General features: G+C 48.3%; 11 protein-coding genes across 11 annotated transcripts; 3 read left to right on the top strand and 8 right to left on the bottom strand.

Annotated features, from left to right (window-relative positions):
* Nucleotides 1–60: 60 nt before the first annotated feature.
* TbgDal_VII7950 (hypothetical protein, conserved) lies at nucleotides 61–2991 on the bottom strand (the record flags this gene model as incomplete). Its single annotated transcript, XM_011776899.1, has 1 exon — nucleotides 61–2991. One exon carries the CDS (start codon nucleotides 2989–2991, stop codon nucleotides 61–63), a length of 2931 nt encoding a protein of 976 aa, XP_011775201.1.
* Nucleotides 2992–4793: 1802 nt separating this feature from the next.
* On the top strand, nucleotides 4794–5162 carry TbgDal_VII7955 (hypothetical protein, unlikely; the record flags this gene model as incomplete). The annotated part of the gene is made up of 1 exon (XM_011776900.1): nucleotides 4794–5162. The coding sequence occupies one exon, from the start codon at nucleotides 4794–4796 to the stop codon at nucleotides 5160–5162; it is 369 nt and encodes a 122-aa protein (XP_011775202.1).
* Nucleotides 5163–6404: 1242 nt separating this feature from the next.
* Nucleotides 6405–7418, bottom strand: TbgDal_VII7960 (hypothetical protein, conserved; the record flags this gene model as incomplete). Its single annotated transcript, XM_011776901.1, has 1 exon — nucleotides 6405–7418. One exon carries the CDS (start codon nucleotides 7416–7418, stop codon nucleotides 6405–6407), a length of 1014 nt encoding a protein of 337 aa, XP_011775203.1.
* Nucleotides 7419–7980: 562 nt separating this feature from the next.
* TbgDal_VII7970 (hypothetical protein, unlikely) lies at nucleotides 7981–8403 on the bottom strand (the record flags this gene model as incomplete). Its single annotated transcript, XM_011776902.1, has 1 exon — nucleotides 7981–8403. One exon carries the CDS (start codon nucleotides 8401–8403, stop codon nucleotides 7981–7983), a length of 423 nt encoding a protein of 140 aa, XP_011775204.1.
* Nucleotides 8404–9972: 1569 nt separating this feature from the next.
* TbgDal_VII7972 (hypothetical protein, unlikely) lies at nucleotides 9973–10290 on the top strand (the record flags this gene model as incomplete). The annotated part of the gene is made up of 1 exon (XM_011776903.1): nucleotides 9973–10290. One exon carries the CDS (start codon nucleotides 9973–9975, stop codon nucleotides 10288–10290), a length of 318 nt encoding a protein of 105 aa, XP_011775205.1.
* Nucleotides 10291–11067: 777 nt separating this feature from the next.
* Nucleotides 11068–11385, bottom strand: TbgDal_VII7974 (hypothetical protein, unlikely; the record flags this gene model as incomplete). Its single annotated transcript, XM_011776904.1, has 1 exon — nucleotides 11068–11385. The coding sequence occupies one exon, from the start codon at nucleotides 11383–11385 to the stop codon at nucleotides 11068–11070; it is 318 nt and encodes a 105-aa protein (XP_011775206.1).
* Nucleotides 11386–12584: 1199 nt separating this feature from the next.
* Nucleotides 12585–12911, bottom strand: TbgDal_VII7976 (hypothetical protein, unlikely; the record flags this gene model as incomplete). The annotated part of the gene is made up of 1 exon (XM_011776905.1): nucleotides 12585–12911. One exon carries the CDS (start codon nucleotides 12909–12911, stop codon nucleotides 12585–12587), a length of 327 nt encoding a protein of 108 aa, XP_011775207.1.
* Nucleotides 12912–13248: 337 nt separating this feature from the next.
* On the bottom strand, nucleotides 13249–13593 carry TbgDal_VII7978 (hypothetical protein, unlikely; the record flags this gene model as incomplete). The annotated part of the gene is made up of 1 exon (XM_011776906.1): nucleotides 13249–13593. The coding sequence occupies one exon, from the start codon at nucleotides 13591–13593 to the stop codon at nucleotides 13249–13251; it is 345 nt and encodes a 114-aa protein (XP_011775208.1).
* Nucleotides 13594–14187: 594 nt separating this feature from the next.
* On the bottom strand, nucleotides 14188–15471 carry TbgDal_VII7980 (trans-sialidase, putative; the record flags this gene model as incomplete). Its single annotated transcript, XM_011776907.1, has 1 exon — nucleotides 14188–15471. The coding sequence occupies one exon, from the start codon at nucleotides 15469–15471 to the stop codon at nucleotides 14188–14190; it is 1284 nt and encodes a 427-aa protein (XP_011775209.1).
* Nucleotides 15472–18208: 2737 nt separating this feature from the next.
* On the bottom strand, nucleotides 18209–18733 carry TbgDal_VII7990 (hypothetical protein, conserved; the record flags this gene model as incomplete). The annotated part of the gene is made up of 1 exon (XM_011776908.1): nucleotides 18209–18733. The coding sequence occupies one exon, from the start codon at nucleotides 18731–18733 to the stop codon at nucleotides 18209–18211; it is 525 nt and encodes a 174-aa protein (XP_011775210.1).
* Nucleotides 18734–20005: 1272 nt separating this feature from the next.
* Nucleotides 20006–20377, top strand: TbgDal_VII7992 (hypothetical protein, unlikely; the record flags this gene model as incomplete). Its single annotated transcript, XM_011776909.1, has 1 exon — nucleotides 20006–20377. One exon carries the CDS (start codon nucleotides 20006–20008, stop codon nucleotides 20375–20377), a length of 372 nt encoding a protein of 123 aa, XP_011775211.1.
* Nucleotides 20378–22455: the final 2078 nt, after the last annotated feature.

Consider the following 22455-nt stretch of genomic DNA (forward strand, 5'->3'; position numbering starts at 1 on the left):
ACCCATTCAACCCCATTAAAACAGCAATACGCAATTACTGAAGTACCTTGGTGAAAAACATTATTCGTTTGCGGCAACCTGAGCCATACGGTCGTACTCCGCTCGAGCAAAACGATCCCAGTGTGTCCGTTCCAAGCCACAAAGCAGCCGGTCCTGGTGTGCTACAAGCGGGTCCTTCTGTTCAAACTGTAGAAGACGCACCACATTTGTCAGCATGTTCAGTGCCGCGCCGGCTGCCTCGGAATTCGACAGGAGGTCATGTAACGTGATCCCACAGGACACAGTAACACCAAGCATATCAAATATCTGGCACACAGCGTCCTCAAAGGGTATTCCCCCCTCTGGTACGTGCTCCAATATGATTCTTCTAGTCTCATCGTAAAATCTCTGCAGCTCGTACAACGAAAGCACACCATCACAATCAAGGTCAAGTATGCTAAACCAGTAGCGTACCGCTGTGGGGGTTGTTTTGTCCTCCTCAGAGAGGCAAAACCAAACAAACTCTTCATAATTTATTCTATCCTTTACGGCAGATTTCGATCGCCGGCCCAGACCATTAAATATGCGGTCCACTATTATGGGATTCATGACACCATCTGGGGTATACTTTACAAAGTCCTGTCGGGACAATAACATGTCGCGGTCCGTGTCCAGCTCCCAGAAGCGACAGTAGAGCACATAAAAGTGTTCGTAAGAAAAATAATGGAAGACAGAATTGATGTCATCCGCCACATCAACTTGGCGGAGGGAATCTATAAGAGCAGAATCTTCCATCTCGGCATAGGTAATCCGTCCGCGGTTGAAGCGGTCGAGGTCGTAAAAAATGCGGTAGATGACGGTCTCCATGTACCTGTTCTGAACGTCGGGAGTCTGCTTCAGAAGGGCGAGCCCCGGGTGATGATCCAGAAGTATCCTCAGATAGCCGCGGAAATCCTCCGGTAACAAATAAGACCGTGGGGACGCCGAGTGGGGCGTAGAAGCGCAATTGCTGCCTGCTCCAACTGCCGATCTGCAATTGTGCTTGCCGGTAGAGGAGCTTAAAAGAAACAATTCAAACACACGGCGCACAATAGAACGACCACGCAATGAACTTTCAAAGAAATCTAAAACCTGCTGGACTGTGATAGGTGCCTGCGAACTGCACGTGGCCGTTACAGCTGAAGAATATCTAGATAAGGGAGAGCAAACATCCGGAGCAGCAAACATGCCCATGGCATCACTATCGCCAGTCGCCCGCAAGATCTTCATTATCATAAAAGCAAAGTACTTCGGGAGGCCAAAGCATTGTGTACAAATCCTTTGCATCGCCTGCGTTAGTTGGTCGTTGTAGTTTGCACCTTGTTTTGCCAGAGTGCCGTTGCTGACACAGAACCCTCTTACTTGTGGACCAACAGAGGGGCGGGAACTTTGAATTGCTTTGGGCGGCATCGGGATTCGACTAAGCTCCCTTTTGACAAACAGTGAAACATTTTTGTCCTCTAACGCCCTTAGGGAAACTATGACTACGTTCTTGTTACCTCGCGTCGCCGATCTGCTATTCGCCCCAGCACCCTGCTCGGCAGCGTTTTTGCATGCAGCTGCGGGGATCATCATCCCCTCGATCACCTTGAGGTGTGGGTTTTCGTGTTTCGTATAAGTAACTCCTACTAGTGTTTCCTCACTGGTCTTCGGCACACCTTTAGGAAAATAAAAAGGTGGTATATCCCGATATGATGCTCCCCGAAGGGTGGAATCTTTCGGTTGACCACTACGTTGTCTCAAAAATAAGTTCGGCGACGCACAGCCATCATCTTTCGCTTCTGGAGGGGTTGGCAACCTCGTCGCATCAAGGGGAACACTTTCAGACCGCTGGGCAGGTGGGGAATGCACCGGAGGCTGTTGGGGAGGTCCATTTGGGACCCTACTTTGCTCAAAGGCATCCTTCACCCGATCCTCGTAACCTTCGTCCCATCCCGCATCCCGTTGCAGCTCTTCAACTTCTTCCTCACCAGCCGCGCGTGTTATGTCAGTATTAACGAGCGTGAAGTAACCCGATGACGGTGACAGTGATGTGGGTGGTCCCGACCTACCGCCGCAAGCGCCATGCGGCGTGGTGCCCGAGCCCACCTCGACCTTCTCTAAATCATCAGGTGACGTCTCCCGTAAGTAGAAAGCTTCATCACCGGCTTTAGACGGCGTCGCACTAGCATCATACCTTATACCAGCTTTCTGAAGAAACTCGGCAATCAATCCTTCAGCTACCTCAGCAGTTGATTTCTCACCCATCCAGTACTCCAAGAGCTCAAGCACTTTTATTCCAACACCACCCTGCGATTGCCCGTTCGCACAAATCATACGACTTTGAACCCCATTTATCTGTTGAGGCGTCAGCGAGGCGGAAATAAGCAGTGGCAGGTCCGCGGGACCTCCAACATCAGCTGAGGTCTGGCCTGCAACACCGGAGTTACTACCAATCGCGCGAGAATTCGGAGCGTAGAACGTGTAATGAAGCGACGAAGCCCCAGCAACAGGTGCAGAACCGCTACGGAAGTACGTACCCAGTTTAGTCCCTATATCTTGAGGGTGACCAGTTTCCTCCCATTCCGCCATATGAGAGCCGTATGCGCAATGGTCTGAACCATGTTCGCCACTGACAAAGTCACTAGTAACTCCACTGCCCACATTGGAATAACCACGGAAGAGGTTGCCGTCTGCACCAGTGCGGTAAGATGCACCACGCCTCCATTCAGGAGAGCTACCACGACTAGGAGGCGTCTGGACCCTTTGAAGATCCCAACGAGATGAGTAACTTAATGGTGATACTTCACCACTAACAAACTCGCCCGGGAGAGCAGAACGAATGCTACTACTGCGGCCTTGACCATTCACAGTGTGTTCAACCCTGTCATGAGTAGCCACACTCTCACCTCCAACTCCCCGCCGCAAGTCTACGGGAGAGGTACCCCATGCACTAACTACCCTTTCATTTTTCATTACTTGCAGCGGCTCCATGTAAACAAAAAAAATAAAGAAGCAGGGATGATCGATGTATGCTAGTCAGGATATGAAACAAACGTCCTTGTTCGGATCATATTTTAAAAGGATATGCCAGTGAAATGCGCTAGTCCTTCCACACGTCCACCCACCTGAGACCTACAGCTCAGCACAAACCACGGAAGTTTACAGCGCTCCATTATACTGGCGGAACACGGTCACAGGACCAAAAACACACCGTAAAGAAAGACCATCGGTCAGGCTCACGCAATTCTAACCCGGTCCCACACGCACACACCCATAGCTCATGCTAAACGTAGAAAGCTGGAAAATTAGGCACCCCGCTTCTCAATAACAAGGAACCAAACGAGCTTTCAATGCATAAGAGGAGCCACGAAACAGTAATGTAATCCGTCACGTCAGCAATACACCACACGTGGAGGAGTCACAGCTCAACCTTTCCCCGCACACAGCGTCCATTGCAAGAGCCATACTCAATACACTCCGCCTGTGCATGCACGTATACGTCCGTATGGCACCTCGTTAACAATACATAATTTCCTACCCTTTCGACGCATGCAACAGAACCACATGGATGTCTACAGAGGGGAAAGTTAAGGAAAGATCAATAACAACGCCTTCCAACGATCATTGAGACTGGCTATTACAGTTACCGTGGATGCATAAGTGCATTCGTCCGAACGTTCCTCACGATGACGGGGAACAGATGAGAACATTAGGCTCGTCACTGTGTCCTGAGGGGAGCTGACTGACCATAAGCATTTATTAACTTCTCCGAGGGCATGCGACAAAGACGCGAACAGGTCATCCTTCATAGCAGTCTATTATGCCTGTGGAGTGCAGTCTATTCATTCGCAAGTAACCAACCAACTTACGCGGAGCGAACAGGTACCATGTGGACACGCAGACTTTGGGGTCTCAGAAGGTGCAGTGGAAGATTAATAAACAAGTACAAGTGTGAAAACATAAAATTACGGCGTAATGGAACAACGGCAAGCAAGAAAAGCAGACATAATTCTTGAAGTCACCTAACACCCCCCCCCCTCTACAAGCCATTTGTTGCACACATAAATGAGGTACAATGTTAACGAGCATATGCTCAGCAGAGTACCGCGTTACGAAGAAAAGGGAAGGAAATGTAAGTACCCAAATTCAACTCTTACTGCGGACCTAGGGTAATACCTCGAGCAGAAAAATTATGAAACAAAATGTAACGGAGGTTAAAGACAAATCTTTAAATGTGTTGAAACAAAATAGTCACAGAATAATTTTTAAAAAAAGCATGCCTGTACGTGCGGGTGTCCCACGCATATGCGGTGGCAAACATTAAGCACAGCAACTTTCGTCAGGCACATGTAAAAATGATGAGTCATCATTCTTCTTGTAAGGTGGAGTCCATCAATGAGTTCTAGTACGTGATACTGACGTAAAAATACTAGCATTAACGAAGGGCAAAGTAACTGTGCTATAGAAAATTAACCCTGTCGCACGCTAAGTCCCCGTGCGGGATATAGAAACCGTCTGTCTTCCTTTCCACGTAGCTTCTGGAACGGTAAAATGTGGGTTTTGGTAATCACCTCACCTGGCGCTCGGCGGGCAACCGATATGTCTTAATGTCCCTATCAAAGTGCAGTACGATTGACATGCGGCAGCACGCGCACACGTCGACAACTGCACCTCACCAGCGTGTCAGTAACACAAAACGTCAACAGCACAAAAGATTTTTCTCCACAAGCACATAAGGTTTCCCATCGGTAAATCTGAACATCTAACAGAAAGAAATTTTGCCCGCTTTGTACATGCCTGGATGCCCTCCACCTACTAACCTGTTCTCTATTAAGAGAGGTTGGCGTCAAAGAATGTCTCAAGTCTCAAGAGCATCACGTTTGGTTGTGAAGAACAAAGTCTGCAGTAACCTTGAGTGCATCCAAAAAACAATAGCTGAAAGGATCCAAACGCCAACGCCACCAGTTCCAAAAATAATGGCTGATCACACTAAGTGTACGCGGACCCATACAGTTAATCTACAAGTCAATTTTGTCATCAACAGAGTGCCGTCCTGTAAGTACCAAAGAAAGTGTGGTGCAGGTAATTTCAACCTACAATATGAATTTCTTTTCAAAACTTCACACCTACGCAGCTGCGAAGTGCAGCTGCCCGTTGAATAGACATATGCGCACGCACACACGAAAAAACAAAAAGACTCCCCGACTGCTTCACGTGGGTTACGATGGAGGTCCATCCCTCTAAACTGTACGACTGGAGCACCCAGTACATCCGCTTCAGTATCATCATGTGACACTTGAGAAAAAGAGTACGGGTGTCAGTGCCCTTAGTGAGCACAGAAAGAAAAAGAGCACAACTCTCAAGGCAACCGCATGATTGATACGCAGATTGATGAGTGTCGGAAACGAAAAAAGGTGTTTGAAATCAAAGGGGGCAATCCATCCTCAGAGCTTGTTTCCACCTACTAAAGGGCGATAAAGCCGTTCTGTGCAATGAGTCTCTTCAACGTATAACATCAAAACTCAACATTAACGCGTCGTCCTTGTTAGAATTACTAACGATATATCTCACAAACTAAAACCTAAGTTTTCGGCTCACGTCGTGCCGCGGTAACCAGCAGAGAGGATGTGCACGTGTACGCACAAAAGTGGGAGGATGGTCCAAATATAGGGGGAAAAACCAAACGTGACAAATTTTTAACCCCAACCTACAACCTTGGAAATAGGACAAGGTGTTGCACACGCATCAACACTGCCCCTATCATCCAAGTCAGTGGGTCACAATGCGTCAAGTAATGCCACGCTCTCAGAGAGGGGTTATGGCTTACGAACTCAGTAACGACAGAAATGGTGTCAAGCATACGTCAACTTTCCATTCCATCAAACACCGACTCAGTAATTTTTTTTCAGCTCCTTAAATATTGCTCTTCCACGGGTGGGCCAACATTACACTCTATACAACAGCCTTTACCACCGATTTGACCTCCTCAATAAGTGTATTTCTCTAGTTCCCGAGAGGAAAATCTTGTATTGAACCGGGCGTTCCACCGACTGTCCCATCTACCATTTACATTCATGATCCACTTCTTCTGTAATATTATGCCCTCCTCCGCTCCATTCGGTATTTCATGCTGAGAACCACATCAGACCGTATGTGTGAAGGGCTCAGAATACTATGAACACACCACCACTGCAATTGGGTGTTTTCGCCTTGGCCTTAAGTGGATTTACAACATCACACTAACTAGTATCCCCCCCCCCTAGAACCAAGTGTTCATGAAGGAAATGAACAGAGTACGCAGTAGGCAACCGCTTTACACGGCGGCGTGGAACATGGTGTGTGATCAGTTTCAAATCAACGTTAAACAAAACAAAAATCTTAACTAGGGCATATGGTAGAAATGCTCAAGAGTGTATATCCACAGCTCCCGAAGCAGTTGCCGTGACGAATCGCATAGGATACGGAGTTTGCTCGGGAAACCCTTCCACTAGTGAGTTGATATAGTCGCGTAGGAACGTCTTTTCATCATCGCACTTTGCATAAACGGCATACCCATGGAACATCGGGCATGTCCATAAAGCACCAGAAACAACGTCAATAACATGACTGGCTGTATCCGATCTTTCAAGCCACAGTTCGTACTCGCCGATCGTTTCAGTGAAAAGAGCAGAGACAGTAGCCCCCGTGACCTGTTCAATCAAGTGCGCCACCCTCAATGGTGGAACATCATCGGCAACAAACTTCAAAATTACGTCAGGTCCTCTGCAAGTTAACCTTCCAAAGAAAAATTTGGTCGCGCACCTCGCACAAAGGTAGTTAAATATCTCCAAGTGTATTCTTGGTTTGTCAAGGGGTCTTACAGTAAGAGAATGTACGAACAGGCTACTCATCTCCATAAAAGGAACGGGTGCGACCGCAGGCGCACCATGATAGTCCACTTTCGTCCATCCTTTTTTAAGTTGTATGTACGTGTCACCATCCTTCTGGCTAAGACCTGAATCAGGGGTCGGAGACCAAGGTTTAGCATGAATAGACAAGCTACCTTTTTCAGCCTTCTTCACCTCCTCTGATGTTGATGAACTCTTTCTGCCCGGGCTTGACGTTCTTACAATGGGAGTGCCACTATACCTTCTTGGGCCACCAGGAAGCATGACATTCATTTGCGCCATAGCCCTTACATGTGGAGTTAGCATAAACATATCGTAGTACTGTAGAGGGGAAGGTGTCCATGGAGTACTTGATCCCATCACAGCACTCTGCTCTCGCTGCACTCCAGGCTGCTCTTGCCACTTGTCAGCCGGGTATGATGATCCGCTCGAGCCGGGCTCGAAAGGAGTAGCGTTAACAGAAAAGGTGTGAGGTGTCGAAGGCTCACCGTGGTTCCCCTCATTAACTGCCTCGTTGCCATCACCGCCCATTTTGCTTATTAACTTGGTAATATTAAGGCCTTTACCCTGAGATCTTCACGAAAAGAAAAGAAAGCTAACTACGAACGGGATTTACGGTCGGAAACACATACAAGAGCAAAGAACATTAGCCACCACCTACACCATGTATAGCATAAACATATATACGGTTACCACCTGTAACCATCAAATATTCTGGAGAGATAAACATCCGCTCACGAAAATGATCCAAATTATATTCTCATCTAAGTAAAAAGTAAAAAAAGAAAGGGAAAAACAAAACAGATCATGAAAAACCAAATATAAAAATGCAGCGGAACCAACGGCAGCAACAAAAAACACGTGGGATTGTTGGTGGTACGCCTGCACATAACCAAGTTATTTCTAAGAACTATTCCTGTTCTGTAACGGACCTGCTACGCGCCCCAGCGTAAATTAATGACGTAACATCTCCAATGGAGGTTAAACATAACGGACTACGCTGCAGACGCTTGGCTTTTCTCACCTAAGCCAGGTACATGACTAAAGTGCCTAGTTGACACAGCCGCCATCACCAAGGAAGATGTTAAGTCATTTACCATACCCCTTCCATTCTAAGGGACTGCCGAAAAGGGAGGTCCTCCCCACCCATTTGAGGCTCACTGTTCTCCACCAAATCCTCTCCAAGAACGATGTTTTGCCTACTTACACCTGCTTCCATTAGCGTCTTCCGCGGCCTCAGCAAGGTAGTGACGGTGTAATGCAATGGAGGCGCGCCGGCGACGCGCGTGCACGGGCGTCGAGTCTTCACTTCATGCACCGGAATTGCTGTTAAATTTGGCTCCTTCTCGACAACAAAACACGGGGGATGGGAGCGGATGGCGCGGACTTTACCAGAAGGCGCCCCGCCTACATATGCTCCCCTCAGTGGAGGGAAGTGTACACCGCAAGGAGGGGCGGGCCCGTAAATCACCATCTGTCCGCTTTCCACGCACGCACGCACACCTACCTGGCCCATGTATTGAGCCCGTGGAAACGAGGGGATCAAACCGGCCAGCACAATGCGGAGGTTCAGCTGCGCACTCTCCCGAGAATCGAAGGAAGTGTACCGCGCAGGTCCCCCGAAAAAAAAAAAAGGAAAAGGAGTTGGTGAGATGCTAAAAGTCGACTCCACACCCACCAGACATGACGGCGTGAGCTTTCGGAGGCTTAACAGGCGCTTCCGGAGGCCCGCCGCCGGAGCTTACTTTGGGGGAACACCGCCAACCAGCACCGGAGGTGAAGGTGCGAACGCGGCTCATCCCGACCGTCGAGGTGGAGACGTGCGGATGCGGTTGACGAAAACGTGGAGAAGTTGGGTATCGATCCCAATACCTCCCGCATGCTAAGCGGGCGCTCTACCATCTGAGCTACATCCCCAGCGGAGGCCCTCCACTTTTCCGAACCTCGAAAAGCTATAAAACACGAGTGTCCTCAAGGGGGAAAAACCGCAAACGGAAGGGTTCGAACCTTCGCGTGAGATCACACCTGCTTAGCAGGCAGGCGCCTTAACCACTCGGCCACGTTTGCACCGGACCCCGGCGTCAATTCGAGCTACTTGGACATCTTATCGTGAAGTAGTTATCGACGCGTGAGGCGCCGCGGGTTCTCGGTAGTATAGTGGTTAGTATACCCGCCTGTCACGCGGGTGACCCGGGTTCAATTCCCGGCCGGGAAGCTTTTTTCGACTGCGTGCACCTCCGGAGGCCAACCGTCCTAACATAGGTTTTGTCTGCCGACAGGGTCAGCACCACCCCGGAGGGGCTGATACTATTGGTCGCCCCGTCACCGTCCGCATTTTCAGAGCGTTTGTTTGAGTCATTTGGTCCTCCGAGTATCCATCCAACACCGGAGGCGCCGCGATCCTTTCCCACAGCATGACCACGTGTGTGCGCAGCGCTTGAGCGAAGGTGCTTTTTTTTTTTTTTTTGAAAGCCTGCGTTATGAATGGTTTTGGACTTAGGATTGCAGAGTATTATTTTGTACGGTTATCTTTGTATAGACACACTGTCCTCCCCGTTATTTACACAGCTGTCTGCAAGAGGGTGAAAATTTTAGAAAGCCCACCCAATCCGACCCTCTCCGCCCCGCACTGGAGACGAGTTGAAGACGCTTTCAAACACTTCCGCTTCGTTAGTAAATTATCGTTTCAATTCATATTTTGTGTAGGATAATGAGGAACGCTTACTATTTCTTCAGCATGATAATTATTTCGTATATCTTTCTTTTCGGTAGTAAAAGGGAAGGTAAGGACTAAACTATTTTCGTTGCCAGATCGCCTTGCCTTCCATCCCAAGCGTTCCCCCGCTACTGACCACGCCAAATCTAGTATTTATCCAAACCTAATGCTTATTTTTGTTGTGTGGCCGGTCGTTGGGCCTCAACGCGTTTTCGCACTCTGCCCTCCAGCTCCCGAGATCCCGTCGAGGTTGCTGTCCTCCCCAAAACCGATACGAAGCCTTTCTCCCTAAAGCTTGAAGTTGACATAAACAGTTATCGTTTTGGAATGAAAGAGCACGACCCTCACACGACGGGAGGCTAAGTATACATGGTGTCCAGCAGAACGAGACCTCAGGCACCCGGGCCCCTTGGTACACCCACGGGTGTATGGGGCGCTAGCCTCGCTTATATGGAAAAACTCCCTCACAACAACGGTTCCCCTCATCAGATGACATTCAGGAGACAACAGCAAGTAAATACAGGTGAGAAGGTGTTGGTACGACTTGAACAATATTTCACTGATGGTCGTCCCTATCTGAGTGATTTTACTGCAGAATCAAAAATAGCTGACACACACACCGCAGTGTGCCCAGTTATTGAATACTTTTCCGCTTCTAAAACGGTCTATCAACTCCGTTTTGGATAGTTTGTCATTGTATTTTTGTGAGAAGGTTCTTGTTTCGGTGGGGTCCGTTCCCCACTTTCTTTCAGACTGCTTCCTTTGAAGTCGAAGGAATCTAGGTTGCCGACGCGCCTTACCCCGGACTAAGAATGCATGAAATTATTCACTTGCAGTCAAAGTCTGGTAGCAATGCACTTCTTGACAACACCACCTCCATTATCGCACCATCAGTCGCTACTGTGTTAATCCCAACGGAAGTGTTTCGCTCCTCCACAAGGCCGTACTTTTACCGATTCGTGAAGTGCGCTCGGAAGGTAGCGGAGAAAAACAAACCCGGAGGCTGAAAAACCAGTCATGTTATATAGAAGACATCGTTCGAGGCTCGACTTTCCTCAGGACAAAGGGAGTTGGCGGACATTGAATATGACCGCACACCTGCATTTGCATTGGTAGTCACTCAAACGCCACACCTTTTCTAAAAAGCTTCATTGGCGCTGCACCTGTTCACTTTTGTTGCCTGCGCAAATGGATAATGCAATGTTAACATCGCTGAGCCGTTGGCTCTCAACCTCCTTCTGAATGCGACAGTAGCGACTGATGGTGCGATAATGGAGGTGGTGTTGTCAAGAAGTGCATTGCTACCAGACTTTGACTGCAAGTGAATAATTTCATGCATTCTTAGTCCGGGGTAAGGCGCGTCGGCAACCTAGATTCCTTCGACTTCAAAGGAAGCAGTCTGAAAGAAAGTGGGGAACGGACCCCACCGAAACAAGAACCTTCTCACAAAAATACAATGACAAACTATCCAAAACGGAGTTGATAGACCGTTTTAGAAGCGGAAAAGTATTCAATAACTGGGCACACTGCGGTGTGTGTGTCAGCTATTTTTGATTCTGCAGTAAAATCACTCAGATAGGGACGACCATCAGTGAAATATTGTTCAAGTCGTACCAACACCTTCTCACCTGTATTTACTTGCTGTTGTCTCCTGAATGTCATCTGATGAGGGGAACCGTTGTTGTGAGGGAGTTTTTCCATATAAGCGAGGCTAGCGCCCCATACACCCGTGGGTGTACCAAGGGGCCCGGGTGCCTGAGGTCTCGTTCTGCTGGACACCATGTATACTTAGCCTCCCGTCGTGTGAGGGTCGTGCTCTTTCATTCCAAAACGATAACTGTTTATGTCAACTTCAAGCTTTAGGGAGAAAGGCTTCGTATCGGTTTTGGGGAGGACAGCAGCCTCGACGGGATCTCGGGAGCTGGAGGGCAGAGTGCGAAAACGCGTTGAGGCCCAACGACCGGCCACACAACAAAAATAAGCATTAGGTTTGGATAAATACTAGATTTGGCGTGGTCAGTAGCGGGGGAACGCTTGGGATGGAAGGCAAGGCGATCTGGCAACGAAAATAGTTTAGTCCTTACCTTCCCTTTTACTACCGAAAAGAAAGATATACGAAATAATTATCATGCTGAAGAAATAGTAAGCGTTCCTCATTATCCTACACAAAATATGAATTGAAACGATAATTTACTAACGAAGCGGAAGTGTTTGAAAGCGTCTTCAACTCGTCTCCAGTGCGGGGCGGAGAGGGTCGGATTGGGTGGGCTTTCTAAAATTTTCACCCTCTTGCAGACAGCTGTGTAAATAACGGGGAGGACAGTGTGTCTATACAAAGATAACCGTACAAAATAATACTCTGCAATCCTAAGTCCAAAACCATTCATAACGCAGGCTTTCAAAAAAAAAAAAAAAAGCACCTTCGCTCAAGCGCTGCGCACACACGTGGTCATGCTGTGGGAAAGGATCGCGGCGCCTCCGGTGTTGGATGGATACTCGGAGGACCAAATGACTCAAACAAACGCTCTGAAAATGCGGACGGTGACGGGGCGACCAATAGTATCAGCCCCTCCGGGGTGGTGCTGGCCCTGTCGGCAGACAAAACCTATGTTAGGACGGTTGGCCTCCGGAGGTGCACGCAGTCGAAAAAAGCTTCCCGGCCGGGAATTGAACCCGGGTCACCCGCGTGACAGGCGGGTATACTAACCACTATACTACCGAGAACCCGCGGCGCCTCACGCGTCGATAACTACTTCACGATAAGATGTCCAAGTAGCTCGAATTGACGCCGGGGTCCGGTGCAAACGTGGCCGAGTGGTTAAGGCGCCTGCCTGCTAAGCAGGTGTGATCTCACGCGAAGGTTCGAACCCTTCCGTTTGCGGTTTTTCCCCCTTGAGGACACTCGTGTTTTATAGCTTTTCGAGGTTCGGAAAAGTGGAGGGCCTCCGCTGGGGATGTAGCTCAGATGGTAGAGCGCCCGCTTAGCATGCGGGAGGTATTGGGATCGATACCCAACTTCTCCACGTTTTCGTCAACCGCATCCGCACGTCTCCACCTCGACGGTCGGGATGAGCCGCGTTCGCACCTTCACCTCCGGTGCTGGTTGGCGGTGTTCCCCCAAAGTAAGCTCCGGCGGCGGGCCTCCGGAAGCGCCTGTTAAGCCTCCGAAAGCTCACGCCGTCATGTCTGGTGGGTGTGGAGTCGACTTTTAGCATCTCACCAACTCCTTTTCCTTTTTTTTTTTTCGGGGGACCTGCGCGGTACACTTCCTTCGATTCTCGGGAGAGTGCGCAGCTGAACCTCCGCATTGTGCTGGCCGGTTTGATCCCCTCGTTTCCACGGGCTCAATACATGGGCCAGGTAGGTGTGCGTGCGTGCGTGGAAAGCGGACAGATGGTGATTTACGGGCCCGCCCCTCCTTGCGGTGTACACTTCCCTCCACTGAGGGGAGCATATGTAGGCGGGGCGCCTTCTGGTAAAGTCCGCGCCATCCGCTCCCATCCCCCGTGTTTTGTTGTCGAGAAGGAGCCAAATTTAACAGCAATTCCGGTGCATGAAGTGAAGACTCGACGCCCGTGCACGCGCGTCGCCGGCGCGCCTCCATTGCATTACACCGTCACTACCTTGCTGAGGCCGCGGAAGACGCTAATGGAAGCAGGTGTAAGTAGGCAAAACATCGTTCTTGGAGAGGATTTGGTGGAGAACAGTGAGCCTCAAATGGGTGGGGAGGACCTCCCTTTTCGGCAGTCCCTTAGAATGGAAGGGGTATATCGCGGTACGCTCGGAAAATGGCTTAGCCGATTTGTTCCCACACTGACAACGACATGCGGCAGCGCTCGGTTCCTTTAGTGCGCCTTTGACCTCGAGCATGGCAATGCAGCCGAACTGAAAGAACGGGAAGCCTGATATGACGCGGTCTGCAGAATACAATTCGCGGGAGGAATCCCGCTGTAAGGAGATACCTTCGGAGCGGGGAGCTGGCACACACATGCGTTTCGTGGGAACCAGCGGGGCGATATCGCCGTAGAAAAGACAAATGGTTGGGATCTGTCGATCACATGGAGGATCGGCAGCGGGAAAGATGCCAGCCGACGTGGCGGCCAACACCCAAAGGTTCGCCGTGGAAACCGACGTCTAACGAACGAAAGGGAGTGCGAAATTACAACCAGCGCGGGGTGCGCCAAGTATCTTGGCCACGCCGTACAGTATTTTTGGGAGCTGTGCCAGGCAATGGAAACAGACAGAAATGAGCAATGAGATTCGGGCACACGAAGCACACGCACTTGCATGGGCAGAGGATAAGTATGGGGATCGTTAAAAGGGCAAAAAAGCGGTGCCACTTATCATTCAGGAAAGCCGACAACGCAATTCGTCCACAAGGGTAAAAAACGGGTACGAGTAGGAAAGAATCGATTATGAAAACAACCATGTGGACAATGAAGCGCGAGTGCGTTCTCCAAGCCTTTGAAGGGGTCGCAGCCGACGTTGAACTCCCCCCCCCCCCCCAGCTAGTTACAGGAGCGAAAAATAGAAACTTTGCGTAGGCAAATCGGTGGTAACAACAAAAAAAAACAGTTGGCGGGATTAGTACACCATCACGAGTTGCCAGCAGCTTTTGCGGCAAGCCAGCCCCGGCACCGCCGGTACGATCTTACGACGCCTTTTGGTGGAACACTTGCACAGCAGGAGGAGCAAATAGAGCGTACGGTCCGGTGAGTTCCCAATTACGCGGGAAATCGTTCCGAGTGATTCCTCCCACGTTGCCCCAAGGTTGCTAGATTCGAACACCTTGCGGAACCCACCTTCTACGTTAACGCTAGAAGTGTCTGTCCGCGCGCTCATCAGCAGTTTCCCATTCCACTCAGTAAGAGAAGCTTCCGATGTGAGAAGCGCCGTTTCACCACGGGCAAAATGCCAACTCACACCATCGTCAACAGAGTACATAACCATGCTTACAACGGCATTGTCTTCATTCCTCGCCTGCACCGGAAACAATATTGTACCGTTCAATGTTACAACGCCGTTACCAGCTCCTCCAATGAACTGCGTGCCCTTGCTTCCTGCAACAGTGAAGTCGTAGAGGGGTTTCAGTGGTGTCTTTGTCCAAGAGATCCGCACATCACTGGTTTTACCGTCGGCACCCTTAGTCACTACACCCTTGTACATGAAAGGTTCCCAATCCGCTATACCCGCTGCGTTGTTTTCGTTGTGCCAATACCCCTTCGTGACATTGTATCTTGCCACAAGCACAAAGACACTGTCCGCCTTAGCAACGACAGTAGGATCCACAACACGAGAGTATGTGGGATCTACGCGACCATTTTCAATGATGACCTCTGTTTTCCATGTTTTGCCCCCGTCCGCACTGTATTTAGCAACGGTGTCGGTGAAGAAGTAATCCGTGGAGGTAAGATACCGGGCATCACCAATACCCATCAGCACCCCATCAACCTCAACAAACGAAGGAATACGAAAGGAATGCACAGTGCGCTCTACCTTATCACTACCCTCAATAGCAGATGAAAGTATCTTCGTTTTGCCGAGCGTTATGTACCCACCTGTCATTCGAGCGAACCATTCGCTACGCTTCTCAGACCCTCCCCAGGGACCTTTCTCTTCTTTGAACCATCTCTCCCATTCCTTATCATACTTATCCTTCCAATCGGGTCCATCCTGCCACCACCACACTTCACCATCCTTCTCGCTCAGCTTCTTTCTCAAAGCCCACGCACCGCCGGACAGAAATGCCTCACGCGTCGTCCCCTTGCCCGCAGCCTTGGAAGTCAGAGTGCAGCAGTGACAAACTGCAGTGAAAATCAATAGCAGTCTCGAGATTGGCATGTGCATTTGTTGGTGGAGTTCCTCCATTCCTCCGACGGAGTGGATGTTTTGTGAGCAGGAACAGCTGATATGTCCGGATGCAGGCGGTAATCCCAGGACCTCGCACCTTACGCTGACGCAGCTTAGTATGATTGGCTTCTACGGCACGTCCACAACAGGATAATGCACCGTTGTCTTGCAAAGGGAAGCACAAAAAAACGGACAAAATGGAAACAGCAATGAAAATGGAAATCAAAAATGCAACTAGCGTAGTGGTTGGGAAAGAAGTGCAATTTGCAAAGTTAGAGAAACGCACAGGAGAGGCGATTGCACCTTTCCTTCAAGAATACGATGTTGTGGAGTACCTGCGTGTAAAGCAGGATACGGGCGCCAACTGTGATAGAGGTCATGACACCTGACTGCTCAACACTTATATCGCGAGGCAGTGGTACAAGTTCTTCTAATGCAAAGGGCAGTCTCTTGTGGCAAAAACGCGGCAACTTCCGACAAAAGAGGGGAATAGACTGGAAGCGCAATGGAGTGGTTATTTTTTCTTGCAAAACAAATGAGCACATCAACCTGGCAGCACACATGTTCAAGAAACAGTGGACAAGTCTCCTTTCTACCGACAGCACCCTCCTACAGCATTTTCCCACAGGGTTCAGGAAGCCGTAGGTTATTCGTTAGATGGCGCTTAATAATCTGTGAAACCCCGTATCAAGAGGATTTAGCAGCAACAAGATGGGCTGAAACACGAAAGAACTTCTGTTCAACCATCACAAGGATAAGCGTGGAAAGATACGCGAACGGAATATAATATTTTCAAAAAAAAAAAAGCGTCCATACTACACATTTTCGTACTACCAACGAACTCGCCCATACGAAGGGACTAGTAACCTCCATAACAAATCTCCATTATCTATGCGCAGAGCAAATACAACGCCGCTTAGAAGAAAGACGGGAGGAGCATGCTTAAACTCGAGTGCTATTGTGTCCTCCATATTGGAAGGGCAAAGATCACCCAAAACACGTAGACCACAGCGAGACGCAACTTGGAAATGAGTAACTGTTTATGAAGCAATTGCCACCGTAAATTGCACCGTCGTGCGATAAAACTGCCCACCGCAACAACCAACGTGCATGGCGCAATCCAGCGGGGTCCACCAACACAGGCATCGGCACCCCCAACAAACGTGGTCTTGCGACACCGAAATATATGAACAAATATTGAACCGCTTCATACATCACGATGGCAACAACCCCCCTCGCCGAGCAAAGGGGTATAAGCGACCAAACACTGAAACGAGCCAGAAAAAGACGGTGTACAACCCCCGTTTCTTCTTACAACACATCGGTGCCTCAGAGCAACACCTTCCCCGAATAGACATTGTAGATACCGTCTTTTGATGCACATCGACACTGACGAGAGTGAAAAAAATGCGCAAAAGCCGATTTTTTTGCCAGACACAATTATGCCCCACGCCCGCACAAGAAACACGATATGAGTCTATCATGCATACCAACAGACTGAGTCGAAAAGGGGCGCGCCTTTACGCAAGCTTAAAGAAATCACTCTCCGACGTACCAGCGGCTGAGTTCAGGGACAAAAGTGATGGATTCGGAGGCATTAAAGTTGTTAACCTCGTCTTCCACTAGTTTAGTGAACTTTTCAGTCCTGTTAACGCCACCGTCGACACCACCACTGTTGCTGGTAGCAGGGAGAGACAAGTTAAGGGGCGAATGATTCGCCCCATCATTCAAGAAATACGATGACGAGAAGTTGCCATTAGCTTGTATCAGCAGCCGCGGCGGCGTTGAGGCTCAGTATAGCCCACCTGTCTCAATTCGTACAGGCTCAGTGACCATAAACACCTAAACAAACGAACCCCCTGCGCAAGTATTTTTGCAACATTAGTTTGGTCATTTGTCACGCGATATTATGCTATGAAGATGACGAGCCTGATGGACCGCGGTTAGAGGCATCGGTTGCCTCCACTTGCGAGGCAACCAACGAATCTTACAGACGGGACCGAATAGGCCGCAACATTACACTGAGGTGGCGACAGGAGGATCATGAGTAAACCCGCTTATCCGGGTATGTCGTAGATATGCTCCCCAGTAAATCGTACGCTCCAGCAAAATTTGTGCCGACGGATGCAACGGTCATTAAATTTGTAATATAGAGATCATCGCTTTGTCGTTTGGTACTACGGGTAGTGGCAGCACCTCCTATTGAGTGTTTTCACACAAACAATAAGGACCTGTAGGTCATAGGCACTTAGCAACACGCAAACCCCTGTCTTTACGAGTGAGCAGGGTGTTTAATTGGCCTGTGTAACTCGGTGCTTGTTTACCCTACAGAAGATAAAAGCAGTGGGGGTCCCTAAGAAGGTGACACAGGTATTTGCTATTAAAGCACTTTTTGACAGCGATGCATCTTAGTAGAGCTGGAAGACACGTGATGCTGGGCACCAATAATTTTTCAGGAAGTGTGCTACGCATGCGGCATTATCTAAAAAAAAAATGAGGGTAGTAATGTCAAGATAGCAAATGCCTTCACATGAATATTTGCCTCTATTTTCTAGCTCCTGCGGCTCGTCGGTGTGCTCTGCGAATTTTCTTTAAGAGATGGACATGCTCTTGATACTCACACAGAAATGTCTATGGAACTGGATGTTTCAACCGCGAAGACGATCCCATTCATCTCGACGCTGGTACCAACTTCCAGGAAACAAAAAATAAGAGCGGTAATACTTGACATCTGCTACAGCCACGTGGCAGCTGCTTACCCGCGGGGAAGATTGTTCAATGACTTCCTCCGCGCATCAAGGCTACGTAGCCGTGCGACTAGTAGCGTTTCGACGTTCTCTTCGCTAGTCCCATGAGGGTGCCGAGGCAATGCAATGTCCCTGCTCACTTTACTCCTGGAAGAAACCCTCCCACCGTTTTCACGTACATCTGATCGCTTCAATAAGTCAAATAGTTCGATGCAGATTCTCATTTTCGCCGCAGCATACTTAGCCACCCTGAACTGCAAGGCAGTAATGGGGGGCTTGTATCCATATTCCTGAGACAACATGCGAAACACAGATGATGCGAGCGAGCAATCATTGCCCTCTATCACAAACCATGGGTATCTGCGCATCAGTAACGCAGCAACTCCAGGAAAACCGCATAAAATACTGCGCATAAACAGAGCATAACAATGAGGGTCACCGCGGTAGACATCCACCTCACTAACACCATCCCACCCGTCAAATCCAACGATGTGAAGCCGATGTTGGAGAGCCGAGAGTGTCAACTTCTCCATTTGCTTCGCATTCACTGAACTTCTAAATATGCACAGTTAACAAGTTCGGAGGCGAAATTGAAAGCACAAACAAAGGAAGAGAAAGGAAGGTAAAAAAAAGTGGAGTTAAGGTTAAAAACAACTCTTAGCGTAGCGCCGAAGCGCGTAGCACCGTCAACTTTCTGGAAGAGCATCGACAGCAATATGACCAAAGAAATCAACAGCAATAACATTTTCTGTCGCGTCAGATCAGCTCCAGCACAAAGGTCTCACAAGCAACAAACGTACTTAAGTGAACCGATGTATGCAAAATGTTAAAGAACACACTGAGTTTTACCAGTGACCACCGTGCATGCCCTACAGCCGTTATTAAACTGTGGCACTTTAAGCCACGGGTGTTTCAGAATCAGAAAAACAAAAAAAAGAGGACATTCATAAGCATACACCAAGCGGTCGTAAATTTTGATCGGTGGTGGTGTCACTGGAAACGACGGCAAAACCAATAAAATGTTCAGAGAGTCCGACTTCGAGGGAGAGGTGGCACACGGTGAAACCACGCACTAGGGAAGTGGCTTGCGGGAGCTTGCCTTACTCGAAATTACTTCATCCTTAGCAAAACCAAGCGGAGTACCGAGACAAAATGGGAGTTATTCCTCTCTGTGGATTGTTCACTTCAAAAAAAAAAACGACGCACACCCCGAACCCCATGTAGAGCAGTTGCTTTGCAGCCGTCACACGCATGGTGTTAGTCACACGCTAACGTATATAAGCATATGCAACCACTCGAAGTAAATGCGTTGCAAGTGCATCCAACTCGTTCCAGAACAAGGATCAAGAGGCTTTCCATTTTGGAAAGCCTCGCAGAAAATACGCGCTCGAGTTCCAGTTGTACAAGGCGTCTAACCAAGTTGATACACACAGAGAAGCACCAAACTTCATCGTTTACGTAACGCAGCGTAATCATCCGGTTGTCTTTCACATCTGAGGCTAAACACCGGAAAATAACAAAAACAATACTAATAACAGTAATAATAGCCTCATTATGCTTTAGAGTGTCCCACAAAGAACGCGCAAGGAAAATTCAGGTGACGAAGTGGGCATCCTCAGTCGTCGGAAGCAGCGCAAATCACTAACGATGTAGCACGCGAATAGAATTTAAAACAGTAACAACACCATCGTTTGAATGCCATACCGCACGGAATTGCATAACAGAGCAGACCATTAACAAGGTTCCGTCAGCTATATTATAGTGCTATCGCCAAAGCTTCCAGAATTGATCGAATCAATCACGTTATGACAGGTTGTTCAGCGATCCAAATAAAAGAAACTGTATGCCACCACTGCGTACATGAGGTTGAAGAACTCTCTCCACACACAAAAAAAAAAGCTGTTGAGAGTCGTCCCCACAACTGCGCAACCTCAACAAAGTTTGCGCGCAACAGAGAGAGAAACATCAGCACTGGAGGGGGAGAAAAAAGGTGTATGATGAACCGGATGAGTCGTGACCTGAGAGTTAATAATCTTAACAGTGCTGTAGTGACGCTCGTCTGTGTTAGTAAAAGACGAAACGAAAATTCCATGCTGCTTCATTGCGCACCCAAACACGAAAACTGTATGCAGTCCGCGGCGAACCGGACGTCCACAAGAAGTTTACAATGTTTGTAAACCTTTTTTTGTACGATGGAAGTATTGAAGTAAAAAAGTATCAAATTGAGATGTTTGATCCCCACCCCCTCAAAAGCACCTAAAGTTTCTGCTGCAGCAACAAAAACAAACAACCCATAACAGCGCAATATGGTGCAGCACCATAACACATTGTCATGAAGAAAGAATCGGTATTATCCATCTTTTTTAAATACCGATCCCGGATCATACTCGCTGGAGCAAATCCTCTGTACGTAAAGCTCGTGAGATTGCATGTTCGATTCAAAGAACTTCCTAGAATCAAATTTACTTTTATTTAGCCATTAATTGGCATACCAACATCATAACAGAGCTTCAGCTTTTAATTTCACCTAGAACTAACCGGTACAGTTAGGAAACTCATAACCTTTTTCACAGCAGATAGCTTGGGAGGAATCCACCTCCAGCAGGTTCCTGCCTTAGTCCCGGGTGACATATCGATCACACATACACAACAACAAGATAAGCAGCTGCCCTATATTAAGTGAAGACTTACCGCATGTGACAGATGTCGTCCTCACCCGTTCCATGATTACATTCAAACCATCACCTGTCGTGAAGTTGTTGTTTACCTTTGACGAATGTGCGGTGAATTGTTCTTCGCAGTCCGTTTCCAGCCTCAAGTGAAGTCACTCGTTGTTCCGGAACGGGGTGGAGAAACGCACCCCTACACTAGACTATTAAATAGCATGTCTTAGCTGAAACGATAGCACGGATGTGAGGAACACAGCTCCTGTCGGGACATGCGGAAGTCCATCGTTGGTTGTCACTTCCCTCTATCCGAAAAGTAGGACGAAGGCAAAAGAACGTCTATGAGCCTTATTAACCTTTAGACGTATAAGCGGACTTGCGTGACATCACACATTAACCCATTCTTTAATAACTCTCTCATGTAATTCACCCCATCTGTAAAACATCTAATGTGGAAATCAACCAAGAACACAGCCTTTAGCTCAATGTCATCTCATTCTCTTGAAATAGAGGAATAACATAACGGAATAATATTTATGCAGGTATTATCCACTGATGGTCCAGTAATCAGAGAATCTATGCCTCCATATGCGTTACCTTTCGCTCACGTTTACGGCGCGGACAGTTTCTGCTGATGAACGCGTCGTGCGGTGTCCTCACTGCAGACTGTGAACACCGAAGATAAAAAATAAATGTACATATATAGCGATTCAAGTGGGAAATAATTGTGCTGGTTGGTTTGTTATCTCACTGCCTTGGAGTTGCTGCCGCAGGAAGAAACATGCAAACGTCTTGTTAGTCAGTCGCATCACCCTAACTATCTGACTCCTGCAGTGACCCCAGATTTCTGATATGCCCAAATAGTTCGTGGTCGTCTACAGTATTCCCCAAACCTTCAGAACTTACAATGGTCATGTCTGACTTTAGACATTACATGATGGTAGGGTTCGCAGTCGCCGTCACTTCTTCGCCGTTGACAGTTTGGTGTTATAGCCTATTGATTTCTCACAACGCCCCTGCCATGCACCTCTTCCCTTCATGTTATTGTTCCATTTTCACCTAAGCGAATACCCAATTACATGAATGCGTCCCTTGTTTCACCAGCAATTGCGGTCTCAACCAGATTTTCAGTACCCAGCCGATGCACCTGCACGATCCTGTTTCGCTAGCAGTTGTGCAAGTTCATTTCGTATTTCGGTTAAATATTCGTTCCCCGCGAGGGGATTAAAGTTTGGACCCCCAGACATCACAAAACCGTATGTAAACAGCTGCATCCCACCATGCTGAAGATAATAGCCTCACAAACTGTTGCACTGTTCCATAAGGTCATTTCCCCTGTTTAGTGCTAACAAAAAAAACCCATCCATGAAGCACAGTGGGTTCTTAGCCACAAGAAGCATATCTTTATCAAGACATCAGACTCCGTATTGGTGGTATACTTTCCCTTCCTGTATGAGTTACGAAGTTCCCCCCGCTACTTGTCTAGTTATCACCTTCCTTCCTTTGAGCACCGTGATGTAGGAACAGCAGTGTGACCTAATGTTCTGTATCCCCACAGAGATGAACTCTTTTATCCTTTTGAAGAAAGG

Source organism: Trypanosoma brucei, chromosome 7, assembly GCF_000210295.1.
Source record: "Trypanosoma brucei gambiense DAL972 chromosome 7, complete sequence".
Classification (NCBI taxonomy): Eukaryota; Euglenozoa; class Kinetoplastea; order Trypanosomatida; family Trypanosomatidae; genus Trypanosoma; species Trypanosoma brucei.